Here is a 16,724-nt window from a genome sequence, read left to right as displayed (position 1 = left end):
TGATCAGTTGACAGCTCAGCCCCTCTCTTCACCCGAGTGTCCAAGACATAGGGCCGGAGATCAGATGAAACGACAACAAAGTTGATCATCGACCTCCAACCTAAGGTGTCCTGGTGCCACGTGCACTTATGGACACCCCTATGCTCGAACATGGTGTTCGTTATGGACAAACCGTGACTAGCACAGAAGTCCAATAACAAAACACCACTCGGGTTCAGATCGGGGAGGCCGTTCCTCCCAACCACGCCCCTCCAGGTGTCACTGTCGTCGCCCACGTGAGCATTGAAGTCCCCCAGTAGCACAATGGAGTCCCCAGTCTGAGCACCCCTCAGTACCTCTCCCAGGGACTCCAAGAAGGCCGGATACTCTATACTGCTATTTGGCCCGTAGGCACAAACAACAGCAAGAGCCCTCTCCCCAATCCGAAGGCGCAGAGAGGCGACCCTCTCGTTCACTGGGGTAAACTCCAACACATGGCGGCTGAGCTGGGGAGCTATAAGCAAGCCCACACCAGCCCGCCGCCGCTCACCACGGGCTACTCCAGAGAAGTGGAAAGTCCAGCCCCTCTCGAGGAGCTGGGTTCCAGAGCCCAAGCTGTGCGTGGAGGTGAGCCCGACTATCTCTAGCCGGTACCTCTCAACCTCCCGCACAAGCTCAGGCTCTTTCCCCCCCCAGCGAAGTGACATTCCATGTCCCAACAGCCAGCCGCTGTGTCCCGGGGATCAGGTCGCCGAGGCCCCCTGCCTTCGACTGCCACCCAATCCACACTGCACCAAACCCCTACTGCTACCTCGTGTGGGTGGTGAACCCACAGAAGGTCGGGCCCACGTCACCTCTTCGGGCTGAGCCCGGCCGGGCCCCATGGGCAAAGGCCTGGCCACCAAGCACTCGCATACGAGCCCCAACCCCGGGCCTGGCTCCAGGTTGGGGCCCCGGCTGCGTCGTACCGGGCGACGTCACGGTCCTGGATTTTTTTCTCCATAGGGGTTTTTGGTGAACTGCTCTTGGTCTGGCCTGTCACCTAGGACCTGTCTGCCTTGGGAAACCCTAACAGGGGCATAATGCCCCGACAACATAGCTCCTAGGATCATTCAAGCATACAAACCCCTCCACCACAATAAGGTGGCAGTTCTAGGAGGGGAAAACTTTACCTAACTTTAATACAAACTTTAATACAAACTTTAAAAAGATGTCAGAACAAGTTAACCAAGGAGAGAAAGATAAAATCAAAACCGGAAGAGAAAGAGAGTTTTGACAGAGGAAGAAAAGGAAAGAAGACGTGAAAGAGCTAGAGAAAGGCGAAGAAATCTTTCACAAGAAAAGCGACAAGCTGAAAGAGAAATAAAACTTGTAAAAAATGAATTAATAGAAATGATGAGTTGTAGGAATTTAATTCTAAATGGTGACGTTGATTTTGAAATCACTGCAAAAATCCTTCGGGATCTGACAAGTTGACCTGAATCCAGTCAGTGTTTTCATGAATCGTGTCTTTTGTTTTCAAAACATTTTGCTATAAATCCCTAAAGCACACTGTAGTTTATAGTAATAAAAAGAATAATATACATGTGAATTTGGAGAAATGTATCTTCTCGTGATAAAATTGAAATTGAAACACATCAAAGTACATCATCTGTTGCATGTTTGCTTTCATTTGAATGGAAGCTCCGCTATTAGGTAGTACCTAATTAACTTATGCAACATACATGTACATGCATGCATTTTCACTGATAAAACGTAAAAGGCTAATTAAATAATCAGATGAACTGAAACAATCACATTCCGAAGCAAATTAAATAATCTTCTACCGGTAACTTAAACACACAATACAAGTGACATGGATTAATCTCATCTAATCTCATTATCTCTAGCCGCTTTATCCTGTTCTACAGGGTCGCAGGCAAGCTGGAGCCTATCCCAGCTGACTACGGGGTGAAAGGCGGGGTAAAACCCTGGACAAGTCGCCAGGTCATCACAGGGCTGACACATAGACACAGACAACCATTCACACTCACATTCACACCTACGGTCAATTTAGAGTCACCAGTTAACCTAACCTGCATGTCTTTGGACTGTGGGGGAAACCGGAGCACCCGGAGGAAACCCACGCAGACACTGGGAGAACATGCAAACTCCACACAGAAAGGCCCTCGCCAGCCACGGGGCTCGAACCCGGACCTTCTTGCTGTGAGGCGACAGCGCTAACCACTACACCACCGTGCCGCCCATGGATTAATCTAAATGCAGGTAAACAACATGTTGCTTTATATCCAAATGAGAGTTGGAGCTGACCAGTCTGTGTTCTCGCTTCTTGAAGGCCGATCTTGTGGCCAATTGTTTTGAAACAATCTGACTTTCAGTTGTTCGTTCAGTTCTCCATTCATTCACTTCTTCCACGTAAGGGCGAGATGGCAGCAATATCCAGTGGAGAAATCACACTGCTGCTCCACTCATTCTTCATTTTCTCCATACTGTGTATTACACCATTACTGCTTGGCTCAGGCAATTACTAAAACCTGGGACGTGACGGAATGTCACCGGTTAGCAACAACCGCAGGGAGGTCACTGCCTGAGCGATAATGTGTCACGTCCCGTTCTGTCCCGGGTTTTACCACAACCCTCGACTCACATTCCAGGAGAACTGGTGCAACTGAACTTACTTTCCTTTTTTAAAAAATAATAAATAAATACTTTTCTTATAGATTTCCTTTAATTGTTGGTACTGCACCCTCTTTCAGTAATGGGCTTATAAGCCAACGCTCTTCAACAGATCAGAGGTCTTGTATGAGTCTTCAGTAAAATGTGCAGAGCAGAGGAGAGACCACTTCGTAGGCGCCCAATGTGCCCGTGAACAACTCGCAAAACATGTCCAAATCTTTGCAGTTTGAACATTCTTGGGCCATGAATACAATGTAAATCCACCTTTTGTCATGTTGCTGCACCGGCCAGCAACACATCTACGTGGCATGGCGATAAAGTAGCTCAAAATGGAGGCTCGGTGTTGCAGTCAGCTCTGTGTTTTTTAGCTATAGCAGAAATGGCGATGAGACCGATAGACTTACTGCTGTGACGTTACAGACATCAAGGTCATTCATTCAGACCGCTACCTATATGAATCACTTTTAATCGTAAAAATTGCTATATTAGATTTATTGTTAACCGCTTAAAACTATTCTTATGCCATTCTTGAGGTCTCAAGGCATTTATAAACCAAAGTGAGGCCATGGCTCTGCATGTCTTCTTTAAAATCTGAAAGGCATTCTACCTTTAATGTTCAAATTGATCAACCTTTTTTTTTGGGGGGGGGGGGGGGGGGGGGGGTTAAATATACACTCATTCTGAATTTGAAGCCTGCAACTAGTTGGGACACATACAGGTTTACTACTGTTACATCAACTTTTCTTTTAACAACACTCCGTCAGCATTTGGGAATTGAGGACACGAATTGTTGAAGTTTTGAACATGAAATTCTTTCCCATTCTTAATTGAGATATGACTTTAGTTACTCAACAGTCCAGGGGTTTTTGTTGTCGTATTTTGTGCTTCATAATGCACCACGCATTGTCACTGGGAGGTAGGCAGGCCAGTTTAACACCTGCACTTTTTTTTTTTAAATATAAAAAATACAAAGCCACATTGTTGTAACATTGACCTTTTTTGGATAAGCCAAAAAAAAAAAAACAAAGGGGGGGGGGGGGGGGGGGGTGTTTGCAAATCATTGCATTGTGTTTTTATTAACGTTTTACTAAGTGTCCCAACTTTTTTGGAAATACGGTTGTATTTACCTGACCAGTTTACTTATTTACATTCCTTACTTACATGTACTTATTTAGTTTACTTGCATAACTTTCTTGCTTTACTTATTACCTACTGTTTCCTTACTCACTTTACTTATTTACTTACATTATTTAGTGCACTTACGTACATACCTGACTTAATATTTTTTTAATCACCTTACTTACTTTACATGTATACTGTTTGTTTAATGTACTTTATGTAATACTTACTTTATTTACGTACTATTGCTTTATTTACTTCACACACAATTTATTTGCATTTATGTATATTTTACATAATTTACTTTCTCACTTTAGTTTTTTTAATTTACCTTACTTTACACATGTGCTTTACTTACTTTACTTTTTCACTTAACTTAATACTCACTTTAGTTACTCAATTTCCGTAGTACTTATTTTATTCATTACATACTTTATTATTTCAATACTTTAATTACATGTACTTGCTTGCAGATTTATTTTACTTAACATTTTTAAATGTGTTTTGTGCGCAGTGTTAATTATTGATTTGTTTCTTGAAACATGCCAGATTTTCCTTTTTATCTGAAATTTTACGTCGTTTCCACTTCATTTTTAAACACAGTTTTATGACCTTGAAACCGATGATGATGATACTGGTTTTAAAATGTCTGAGTGACATTTAAAAGAGTGTCGCGTGAGTAAGTCATGGAGTTGTGTGTGTGTTTTCGAAGGGCACAGCTTACTAATGAAGGACAAGCAACAACTGGAATGCCAGTAGCACAGTGATGCCAGTAACACTGCGTCCTTTAGCAATAACCTTTGGTTAACGATAAGCTACACTGACATGACTGATGTTAAATTTTCATACAGTTTCAGCGACTAGCTGTCAGCGGCCCTTTTAATGGAGAGAATCGGACAACGATATTATATCAGATTAGTGTGAATAACGCAGAGCCTAAAAAGTGTATTGTTGTAATCCCTGTGTTTTCCTGCGAGCTCGTCCAAGAGGCTTAATCAGGACTCCAGAGCTCACTGGATTACACTGAAACTGAGAGGGCTTAATGGGCCTGTGTGTGTGTGTGTGAGAGAGAGAGAGAGAGAGAGAGAAAGAGAGAGAGAGACTCCACCACTGACACAGTAGTGTCAAATATTTGCAGACGTAAGGACTTCCTTCTTCACACACACGCACACTGATCAAGGCTTCATCTCCAGAAGGGTGTGATCCAGTCCTGCCTTGAACATTTAACCAGCTCCGTTTTCCCACATCTTCATACTAATTTTAAATTGGTGTCTGAAAAAGGAAAAAATTGATTAATTCATAAACAGCAAAAAACACTTGTAGAATCCAGGGTGATTGGGGGGGAGCCTTTTTAAATGAATACTAATTCAGTAAATATTTAATGAAGGAGAGAATCTTAAAAAAAAAAGTTGATTGTACTAAAAAAAATTGGAAAGTTAATGTGAAAACAAAGCATGCTGCTGATTTCATCAATCAAACGTCCTCGTACTTCCTCCTCAGGGCCGACGAGATCGAGATGGTCATGACTGATCTGGAGCGAGCCAATCAGGTAAGACACAGAGCCGTGATCTTTCAATACAAAGTGTTATTACACCATGAGATCATATCCCAACAGCTGCTCGCTGACTTAATGCAGGAAGCTGTGGCCTCATGCGCTGACATGACATCACTTCTGCTGTCAAAAGCTTAGTTAGACTTTTGTATGTTATGAATGTTTAGGAAAGGAGTCCCATTGATCTGAGGAGGAATGTTTTTCAGGGCATTTCGAATCGACACTTCTGCTTACAAAGCAAAACTGATAAGATTTCTGATGATTTCTGAGTCATGTGTCACAAAAGTGTCGAGTAAAGTGACACTAAGTTACATACGTGATTAGTGCTTTATAGTACATGTGGCAAGGAAATGAAGTCTCCGAGTCTGTGTATGATAATGAGAGCAGGTCTAAATGGGCATAACCTGGAGACTATAGAAGGTAATGTGGGTGTGTCTCTGAGATTTTGCTTATTTTTGAGAGGATATCTGAGCAATCATGAAACTGTTCTGTACTCGATGTTGACTCGGATGTTTAAAGGATGTTTGTTCGAGCTCATATCAGTGTTTTAGTCGAGTCACTAAACCTCGAGTCCGAGTCCAGTCTCGAGTTCCCAGTGTCCAAGTCATGAAAAAAATTTCGAGTTGAGTCCGAGTCAAGTCCACTATTGATCCGAGAACAAGACTCCAACCGCACCATTTGACGGTGGCTGTTTTAGCGCCATTAACATTAGTTTGTTCCTGAACATGACATATGAACGGGTGAATGTGCATTCTCTTTGTCAGGGAGTGTGAAGTATTCTGTTAGAGATGGTTAGGAGATGGATGTAAGTGCAGAAGGTGTGTTTGTTAATACAACTGAAGACAGGTAAACAATCTAGAGTGGCAGGGAAAATCATACCGTAAAAGCGGTGAAACAGGCAATAGGTCAAGCGAGGCACAAACAGGCTATTGTATACTCAGCAGAATCAAAGACAAGAAACAGGAAATCAGGGATCAGAAAACCAAACAAGGAAATAAGGCTTGGCAATGTGTCAGCAACGCAACTCAATACTTCGCAAAGTAAATGTGTTTTCACAGTTTTTGTATAGGCGCTCTGATTGCGCCTTAATCCTGTGCAGGTGCAAGTCGTTTACAGCGCACACATGAGCCTGCTTGGTGTGTGCGCTGTCCGGAGCGTGCCCAAGAGTCTATGTGATGCATGCCCGAAGGCGTGCAGGTGTGACACTCTTACACAAAATTAATACAAAATTAATGTAGTAATGTAAAATATCTTATGCCAAGTTATTATGGCATGTTACAAAAAATAAAGAAAAAATCCAAGTCCTCCTCTTCAATTTATGAGTCCAAATGCAGTTAATGCTCAAGTCCAAGTCGAATAACGAGTCCTTAAAATTAGGGCACGAGTTGAACTCAAGTACTCCAAGCCTGGTTCATATCTGAGAATTTTAATGGGACGTCATTGTGTGTCCACAGAGAGCAGAGACAGCCGAGCGAGAAGCCGAGTCACTAAGGGAGCAGCTCACATCGGCGAACAAGTCCCTGCAGCTGGCCACCCAGATCCAGAAAGCTCCAGATATGGTACCAGACGCTTCTTCATCTTTACGACATCATTTGGGATTTGGAGTAGTTCTGGATATAGAGGTGCTTCTTGAACATGGTCTTTAATGTCATATGTGTGTGTTTTTGTGTAGGAGCAGGCAGTAGAGGTGGTGTCGCGCTCCAGTCTGGAGGCGGAGCTGAGCGCTAAGGAGCGGGAGATGGTGCAGCTGGTGGAGGATGTGCAGAGACTGCAGGCCAGTCTGGCCAAACTGCGCGAGAACTCCTCCACCCAAATCAGCCAGCTTGAGCAGCAGCTCAGTGCCAAGAGTGCCACACTCAAGGTCCTTTTCCTTTACCAAAACACACACACAATCATATCCTTCCTGTAGAATGAAATGCACCATCCCTCAGCTGTCATCCTCAACCTGTGCGTTTGTACGTGTGTATCACGTACGTTATATCAGCTCTTTGGTACCTCAAAGAACAAGGGGATTATGGGCGAAAGGGTGTTTTACTCAACATGAATACACTCCTCACTGACAGTAGGAACCAGTCAAGTTGCACTTTGAATCAGTAACTGTTTAGTTAAAGTCTGGGTTTTTTTTTTTTTCGTTTTTTTTTTATCTGTAACACCTTTTGTCTTTTAAAACCATGGTGTTTTAAAAATATTTCCTTCAAAAGACTAAGACTGCAATAAATATAGTTTATACACACGTATGGAAAGGTTGGAAGAGTACAGTGACTTTCACAGCTGGACAGTTATTTTGGGAACAGTACAACTTTTCATGATGCACTTCTTCTTACCTTCTAGAAAGGAAGAAAGAAATAAAATTGGTGTGAGGGAGGTAAATTATATGAATATCTCAAAGCAAGGTTTATAAATATAACAAGTGTTGCCATGACGTGGAGTTTGAAAAGTATGGAAGTATATTCTGGTGTCTGTTTCTTAAAGTAACATAGTTTGTCAACTCCTAGTGTATCTCATTTCTCATGGAAATATTAAGAAAATTAGAGGGGGCAGCTTATTTTTTTTTAAAAGTATCGAATTGTTTCCACCAGGAAAAAGGAAGTGCATTGTGTGGAAATTTAACAGCAAGGTTATAACTATAATATAATAAAGCAATAAATATGAAAAATGATGCTAAGAAATTTGAGTTTTAAAATAAATATTTAAGTTATTCCACGAAATTGAGTCGTACCGGTACATGAGCCAATAGCCGACGAGGCACAGAGCTATAAGCCATGTATGACAAGATTCCACTCAATCTTTTGATTGAGTGGAATAACTGTTTTATTCTATCCACATTCACTGGATTTTGAGAAATGGAGCATTTTTATCCCCAGCTGGCCGAAAGGCCTGAAGGGGGATTTTGTCGTGCCGATTTCCGTCCGTCCGTCTGTCCCGGGAAGGGTGCTCACCTTCTGAAATCAACTCCTCTCACAATTTTTGGAGGAATTTCACAAAACTTGACAGGATTCTTTGTTACATGTCGGTAATACGCATATTGTAATTTCATTCAATCCAGTCACATTTTACTAGAATTACAGCCCTTGATTAACAAAATCATAATTTGACAATTTCACGAGAGTGTGTTTTCCTTCTGAAATCAACTCCTCTCACAATTTTTGGAGGAATTTTACCAAATCTGGCAAAAGGCTTTGTTATATGACAGTTATACGCATATTGAAATTTCGTTATATGTCGGTATTACGTATATTGTGTTCAATTCGGCCGCATTTTACCAGAGCTGTGGCCCTTGATTAATAACCTTGTACTTTCACAATTTCATGAAGGTGTGTTTGCCTTCTGAAATCAACTCCTCTCACAATTTTTGGATGAATTTCTCGAAGCTTAGCAAAAGGCCTTGTTATATGACGGTAATACGCAAATTGCGATTTAATTTTGTTTGTGAAAATTTTACCAGAGTTTTGACCCAAAAATAATTTGTACTTTGACAGTTTCATGAGGGTGTACACTCTTCTGCAATCAACTCCTCTCACAATTTGTGGAGGAATTTCACCAAACTTGCCAAAAGGCTTTGTTATATGACAGTTATATGCATATTGAAATTTCGTTTAATTTGGGCACATTTTACCAGAGTTACGCCCTTGCTTATTAACAAACTTGTACTTTGGCAATTTCATCAAGGTGTGCTTGCTTTCTCAAATCAACTTCCCTCACAATTTTTATTATCTCCTGCTGGCCGAAAGGCCCAAAGGGGGATTATGTCACGGCGATGTCCATCTGTCTGTCCGCCCGCCCGTCTGTCCCGGGAAGGGTATTTTGAGGGCCATATGTAAATTATCTACAGATATTTAGTGCTACCCTCAATAAAGACAGAATAAAAAAAAGAAGGGTACTCACCTTCTGAAATCAACTCCTCTCACAATTTTTGGAGGAATTTCACGAAACTTGACAGGATTCTTTGTTATATGTCGATAATACGCATATTCCGATTTCGTTCAGTTCAGTCTCATTTTACCAGAGTTATGGCATAGTTGCCAGCGGGGGATATTGTGCTCTCAGAGCACTCTTGTTATTTTTATTTTTGGCAAATTTAATCAATAAAAACTTTATCTAAAACATCCGACAAAATCATTTCCGCTTAGAGTGTAAACAAACCAGCTAAATGACAGTAGCAATTTGTGAAAAATGCAATAATAATTCTTGAAAAATTAAAAAAAAGACACATTCTTACCATCAAATAAACATCATTCCATGTTTCATTGCTTTTGTATTTTTTGGGATTTTGTTCTCGAATAGAGTTTTTATTTCATCCTCGGTATGCAACATGCGCCGCCATTTTGTTTTCTCTACTCAAGGTATATGAGCTGATAGCCTAGTAGTAGAGTAGCCAATCAGAGCTTGTGATTGCTCATATCCAGCGAATGTGGATAGAATAAAATTTAATACAGCAATAAATATGATAAATGATGCCAAGAAAGTTTTTAAATAAATAAATATAAGTATTCTGGGGTTTAGTTTGCCATAACACAATCAATATGTGAGGATCATTTCCTTTTTGACATGATTACATGTGAATTAAAAATGAATCAAGTTAAAGGTGGGTTTTTTCTTTTAAACCCAAGTTAAAGGAAAAGCTACGAGCCATCAGTCGGAAATCGAAATGCAAGTTTAATAAAGATAAGAAATGATGCTCAGTATTCGAGCATGCAAACTACATCACTTCCTGACTAGCTGTCAGAAAGGACCAAATTTACATCAGTGCAACATATAAAATAAATACTTATAAAATCCAATTTGAACTTAAATATGCAATTATACGGACTTGAGTCCTCAGGTCTATAGGGAGTCATCTAATGCTTTTTATTAAGCCAATAAAGTACTGGATGATGATGATACTGGGGGGGGGGGGCAGGACTCTCCGAAGGGGAAATGGCAAGGGGAAGTCGAAGAGGGCCGACTGAAAACAGCCCTTTTTTCCATTAATAAAAACGAAGACCATTTGGATTGGTGTTTGTGCACCCGCTTCTTTCTACTCTCACTTCTCTTCTCCCCCCCTTCCTCATCCCCGTGTTCCTGGTGCACGCGCAGCAACTGGAGGAGAAGTTGCAGGAGCAGGCCGACTACGAGGAGGTGAAGAAAGAGCTGAGGTAGGCTTGGAGCTGCCTCATTAATTTGCAGAGCATTAAAAAGACTGGCGTAGTGCGCTTAATAAAGCACAGCCTTTTCATTAGCCCCTCATCCACCTTTGGAGTTATGCTGCAAAATGCCAGATCAGTCATTATGATTAATCAGCGCTCCTATTTAGCGTTTGTATACAAAGCGTGTGAGTGAAAGGATGCTTGGGTAGCTAGGTTAGCGGTGCGTTAAGCTCTGATGAGGGCTTATTGGCGCGCTGCTAACCTTTGATGGATGTCCAGCGTTCCTGACTTATGCGCGTTTATAGATCCTTGATGAATAGGTTCTTTATTCAGACAGCGGCCATTTTCTTTTCCTGACATGCCTTTGTCAAGTCGCCATACTGATTGCATCTCTGAAAGCATTCCTCAGTAATGCCACCTGAACTCAACTGATCTGATCTGGCTGTGAACGTGGGTCACGCCTCTCATTTAAACAAATATAATAGCAAGAACAGGATTGGAATGTTGTCATAATTGAGTGCGTGTTGATGTGGATCTGGATATTTTTGACCAAGCTCTCTTTTTTTTTGCCTGCAGTCTCCTGAAGTCTATGGAGTTTGGGCCATCTGACAGTGCCACAGTGCAGGTAAGTACTAAAGCGAGGCGAAGCTCAGTGATGGGCAGGGAATAATCACTCAGCTAAAAGCATGGCTGAGCTGCCAAAAGCATCATAACACCAAGATCATTGTTTCATGGTAAAATGAGCATCACACTGAACACGCTGTCAGACTTTCAGAAATCTTGGCCAAAAGGAAATGAGGAAAAACTGCAAGGCTTATAACCCGGTCCCACAACGCCAATAACTACACCTATACCTATAACTCTGACTATACCTCTGCCTGAATTGAGTTCCAGTCTGGAGCAGTTGCACCACAACTATAATCCCGACTGTAATATCGCTTGGTCCTGCCACTTAGCTAAATAAACGCATGTGACTTAGGAATAGTCATGGAAGTTTTTTTCCAAGTAGTAGCACATTATTCCGGGTCATACAGTACAGCTTGGACTTCAAAACAACCCATGCACACACTCCAGTGGTTGATATAATACGGATAGGTCACGGATTATGGAAATATAATGAAAAAGGATACAAAATACAGAGGGGTTACAGATTTTAATATGGATGCTAATAATTTACGAATTGGTCACGGACGTTTCAGTATATTACAGATTTGGTTACGGATTTCATACGGATGATACATCACGGATAAAGAATTAACAAGTGTAAAACGTGTTTGGACTGCCAGAGTTCATAATTAAAATATCTTACCTGCGTTTATATGTTTACTTTATCAATTTACTATTGATGTTTCACAGAAAATCACATATCTGTGAATAAAAGATCCATTCTTTGTATTATTATTTTTATTTTTATTTTCCATGAATCCGTATTCCGTGACTTCATGATGCTACAACAAGGATGTCCAAAGATACCCGGGAAAAATAGCACGTGCTCAGACAACGTCACAATTACCTGATTGGTTTTATCGGATCAGGTCCAGGCCTGGAAAAATGACTCCAGAAGCTCCAGAATCTCACCGATACGGATAAACCCAGGCCTGGGCTATACGGATCATTATCAGTCTGGTGTGACCACCAACCGCATAAACTGCAGGGGACCGATTTATTTATAGTCATCGTAGTTATAGTTATCGGTACTGTGGGACCAGACCTTAACAAGGATGTTAGTCAAACAGCATAAATACACTGAGCTAATAAAACCCCAGTAACAAGATAGGGCGGAGCCTAGACCAGGAACTGAATCCAAACAAACTAGAGGAGATGATGATTATTGTGACAGGTGATTTGTGATTATTTTCAGAGCAAGTTAAAGAGCCAAACTATGAAACTGATTACTGTTTTAAAGAGTCGCATTATCTGTCTGTATGATATATGGAATATTTAAGTAATATTGGCTGGCATTGAGTGGTATATCAGATATATTCCATTCAGAGAAGACGAATTCAATATCATGCTAGCTGAATGGAACAGATCTGATATACCATTAAAAAATTATTATTATTATTATTATACATTCCTTTCAGGTGTTCAACGCGTCTTTCTCTTTCAAAGTTCTCTCAAAATCTTCCATATTTAACAAAGCAAACCTGGCGGTCATGTTTGTTTCCCCTGCGTAAAAATTTTACATCTCTGATGTGTGATGTCATGTCATCTTGACAACCATGCAATATCCGTAAACCATATTCAATGGTCGTTCTCCACTGGGTAGAGTAATGCAATACATGTAGGATAAGCGATATGCTGACAATATCGCATGCTATCAAACCAAATGAATGAAACCCGCTAGAAGGGAATAGAACACTTTTTTTTTTTTTTAATCCCATCGAAAAAGTGTCCTGTATGGATAATAGTGTATGCATTGTATTGCAGTTGTGCTAAAAATCATCCAGTGATGCATACGGAAGCACGTTTTTGATGAGAGAGGTTAGACGAGCGACAGTAAATAATAGCCAGACTCTGCTGAGGTGATAGGAAAGGTAGGGTAACTCAGTAACTACTCTTTACAACAGTGATGAGCAGAAAAGCATCTCCGAACGCACAGAGTAGATCAAACCAAGCCATAGTTTGTCACTGAGATCATTTTTCCACTATTGGGAGGTAATAACAATGAAACCAACTCTCCTTAACAAAGGCAGCTTGATATTTGATTTGTTTGTAATACTGTAGCATCCCTCTTTGTCCTCAAAGCTCTGACTCTGTTCTTCCGTCTCAGGACTCGTCTAAGCCTCTGGAAGTGTTACTGCTGGAGAAGAACCGCAGTCTTCAGTCTGAGAGCGCTTCACTCCGCATCGCTAACACTGAGCTGAGCGGTAAGTCTGCCCAGAAGAGCCCACACAGGTTCAAAAAAGGATACACGCAACACATGAACCCTTGGTTATTTTTCATATATATAGATTTTTTTTCTCCTTCTAAACATCAGTAAAGTTGTTTTGTTTTCAATTTGGGCCTTTGGAGTGCACCCCTGCAATCAAATGGGTTGATTTTCGAAATTACTCGGATAAAATAATGCGCATGGAGCCATTACTTGGGTATTCCAGGATGTCTTGGAGGTGGTGGGGGGAAGAGGGTGGAACAGGTTAATGCTGTTAAAATGGAGACACTTATTTTGAGCTGTTTTTCATGTCGGAAAGAAAATGGCCCACTTCAGCACTTTGCTGCATTAGTCATGCCTCTTTTGATAATTGCTCATCAGCAGATGTGCGTTGACATTTTGAGCAGAACTGACTATAGTCTCTGCTTCTCTCCTCCCCTGTGCGGTCTCGATTGGAAACAGGCATATTCTCACCAACCACTTTATTAGGAACACATGTTCAAACTGCTCATTCATGCAGTTATCCAATCATGTCACAGTAGTGCAAGTGCATGACATCATGCAGATCGAGGCCAAAGAGCATCAGGTAATGTTCACATCAAGCATGTGCCCACTGTACATTACATTGCAGATATATGACAGGCGACGTACAACAACGAGCACACACATACCCAACACCTGGGGAGCAGTTGGTGGTTAAGGGTACTTCAGCCATAGATTTTCCTGCCAGTCCTGGGAATTGACCCAGCAACCCTTTGGCCCCAAGGCTGCTTCTCTAACCTTTAGGCCATGCCCACTATCGCCTTAGGTTGCTGTTTTTGGTTGACAGGAGTGCAATTAGATGTGGTTTTCAGCTGTTGTAGAATATCCACGTCGCGGTTCGACTTGTTGATGCTTTTCTGCTCAACGCATTTGTAAAGAGTGGTTATTTGAGTTACTGTAGCAGTCAACAAGGTCTTTTCGCCCACAGAACCGCCACACGCTCAAGCTCTTGACATGTATCTGCTTGCTGCATGATTTTATGCATTGCGTTGCTGCCACATGATTGGCTGATTGGACAATTAGTAGGTGTACAGGTGTTCCTAATAAAGTGGCAGCCGCAGATATACAGTGATACCCTTTTATATGCTTTACCGTGTCCTGCTTTGTTATTTGATAAGTTGGTGCACCAATAGAGAATGTGCACCAATACATAGGGTTGTAATCGGTCACTTTGTACATCATACATTCTGTCATCCCTTTGGTTGGTTTGGTTGTGGGTTGTTTTTTTTTTTTACATTTTTTTTTTTTATCTTTTAAACTGGTTGTGGTTTACAAGCTCTGACATTTAACAGTGCTGGTTTGCATGCATGAGTGGATGAGGAAAAAAAATGTTAAGAGCATTTGCTTTGGGGCTGCATAAACAGGATATTTACATAGCGCTCAGAGTCTTGCATAAAATTACCATAATTGGCAGGTCGCTATGGCCTAACCTCATCACATCCCTCTAATTTAAAGCGCCCTTTGGTCGTTTACGGACACAAAATGGATTTGTTGATTACTCTGATTAACGTCCACTCTTCAAAAAGAGATGCTTTAAGGTTATTTACTTGAGCTTTCCACAGGTGCTTTTGCATTCAGGTAGATCGAGTCTTTGTTTTCTGCTGTACCTCATCGTACTCGAATGTGGAGCATGACGCGAGATCCATGAAAAAACTGCTTTGTGCTTTTTAAGCTCTTAAATTTTCCCCTCGAACTATTCACCTCAGAGAAACGTCTACCTGTGTTAAGCTCTAAAGTGTACCCGTGTGCAGTTTCCATTCGCCCTGCAGTGGCGTTTGAATATTTAATTTGTTCACATGAGGTCATCGAATGAATATTCACCATTTTTAACATATAACCTTTATTAAAACTGTGCAGTTTTGCTGATGTTCAGGTTTTTCCTCGTGATTCCTGAAAAAAAAGTTTTATAGTGTGCACTTAACAACAGTAAAGTGGCTTGCTTGATTAGTTTTTATATACACAAAATATAATCACTGTGAGAACTGAAAGAGTCCCGAAGACTTCATCGGCAGAGACTGTTTTTGTGGTAATGAGCTTGAATCCCTTCAGCCATGTAGGAGGAACAGGAACAGGAATGGACAATCATAAAGTCCGAGTTGGCCACCAGAGTCGTGCTGCTCAACAGCCTGAGCCAAAGACTGGATTTATTGGGTTTATTTTTTTTTTTATGCACTTATTCTGCCTCTCGTCACTGATGGCAGCGGATCTGGATGGCAGTGTCACTTTGCATGGCGGCCATTATTGTCAGAAGTCTTTGTCCTACCATGCTGTTGCTTACAAGAAAGGTGCAAACTACAAATGCATGGGCGGTTTGTCTGGGGGGCTTGGCAAAAAAAAAAAAAAGCCATTAATACAGATTTATAATCTTTTCTCTTTTGTACAGTAAATGAATACCAAAAAAAAAGGAAAAAAAGAACACTTTGTCTTTTGTCAGACCCCTTTTTTGTTAACTCCCCCATAATGCATTGTGTTTGCCCTTTCTTGTAGGGTCAGCCAGCCAGAAAGTGAAAGAAGAGACCGCGCCACACGTTCCCACCTCTGCCAACTTGGCCCCACCCCCTCCCGCCCCTTCTCCACTCCTGGGTCGCTCAGGAGCAGGCCCAAACTCTGCTGGCCCACCCGCAGAGTCCTCCACAGCTAGCAGCGCTAATGGCGGACATACTTACTCACCGGCACTGGACCTCTATGGTACCGCTTTCCCCCTGGCGGGCAAGGTGGCACTGGGCTCACTGCTGCAGCGCCAGCTCATGCACACCTTCTACTCCAAAGCGTTGCAGGACTTCGGCCACACCCACTACACGCCCCTGGCACTGGCGCCCGCTCCGCCACGTCAGCCCTGCGCCAGCCCTGATACAAACGGCACAGCGCCGTCACCCAGCCGCTCCGAGGGTGCAGGCAGCGCTTCCGAAGGCGAGGACATGGACACGGCGGAGATTGCACGCCAGGTCAAAGAGCAGCTGATCAAGCACAACATCGGGCAGCGAGTCTTCGGGCACTACGTGCTCGGCCTGTCGCAGGGGTCTGTCAGCGAAATCCTGGCACGCCCCAAACCCTGGAGCAAGCTCACCATCCGTGGCAAGGAGCCCTTCCATAAGATGAAACAGTTCCTGTCTGACGAGCAGAACATCTTGGCACTACGCAGCATCCAGGGCAGGCAAAGAGGTGAGTGAGATCTCTCCTAAATTAAACTTTTTTTCCTCTGTAGCTCTAGTCTGTTATTAGCATCATGCCTTATCAGTCATCGAGGTCACAAAAGTGGTGCCTTTTGTAAATGATGTTTGACAGGAAGGTGGGTAGTTATGTCACTATGGGAGGGGCATCACACACACACACACACACACACACACACACACACACA

At 42.1% G+C, this 16,724-nt stretch overlaps 1 protein-coding gene across 7 annotated transcripts in view; it reads left to right on the top strand.

Moving 5' to 3' along the window:
* The window catches only part of cux1b (cut-like homeobox 1b), a 296,665-nt gene that overhangs the window by 200,923 nt on the left and 79,018 nt on the right, over window positions 1-16,724 (top strand). For 5 of the 7 annotated variants that reach the window (XM_060905888.1, XM_060905894.1, XM_060905890.1 and 2 more), the window contains exons 9-15: window positions 5,275-5,323; window positions 6,781-6,885; window positions 6,999-7,187; window positions 10,403-10,461; window positions 11,029-11,077; window positions 13,226-13,322; window positions 15,854-16,528. In XM_060905888.1, the coding sequence (XP_060761871.1) occupies window positions 5,275-5,323; window positions 6,781-6,885; window positions 6,999-7,187; window positions 10,403-10,461; window positions 11,029-11,077; window positions 13,226-13,322; window positions 15,854-16,528 (1,223 nt within the window). The remainder of the gene's footprint in view (window positions 1-5,274; window positions 5,324-6,780; window positions 6,886-6,998; window positions 7,188-10,402; window positions 10,462-11,028; window positions 11,078-13,225; window positions 13,323-15,853; window positions 16,529-16,724) is intronic. The other 2 variants (XM_060905892.1, XM_060905893.1) reach the window with 1 other exon arrangement.

The sequence above is a fragment of the Neoarius graeffei genome, chromosome 23 (assembly GCF_027579695.1).
Source record: "Neoarius graeffei isolate fNeoGra1 chromosome 23, fNeoGra1.pri, whole genome shotgun sequence".
NCBI classification, from domain to species: Eukaryota; Metazoa; Chordata; class Actinopteri; order Siluriformes; family Ariidae; genus Neoarius; species Neoarius graeffei.
The sequence above is the reverse complement of the archived record's forward strand: the minus strand, read 5'-3'. Positions and strand labels throughout refer to the sequence as shown.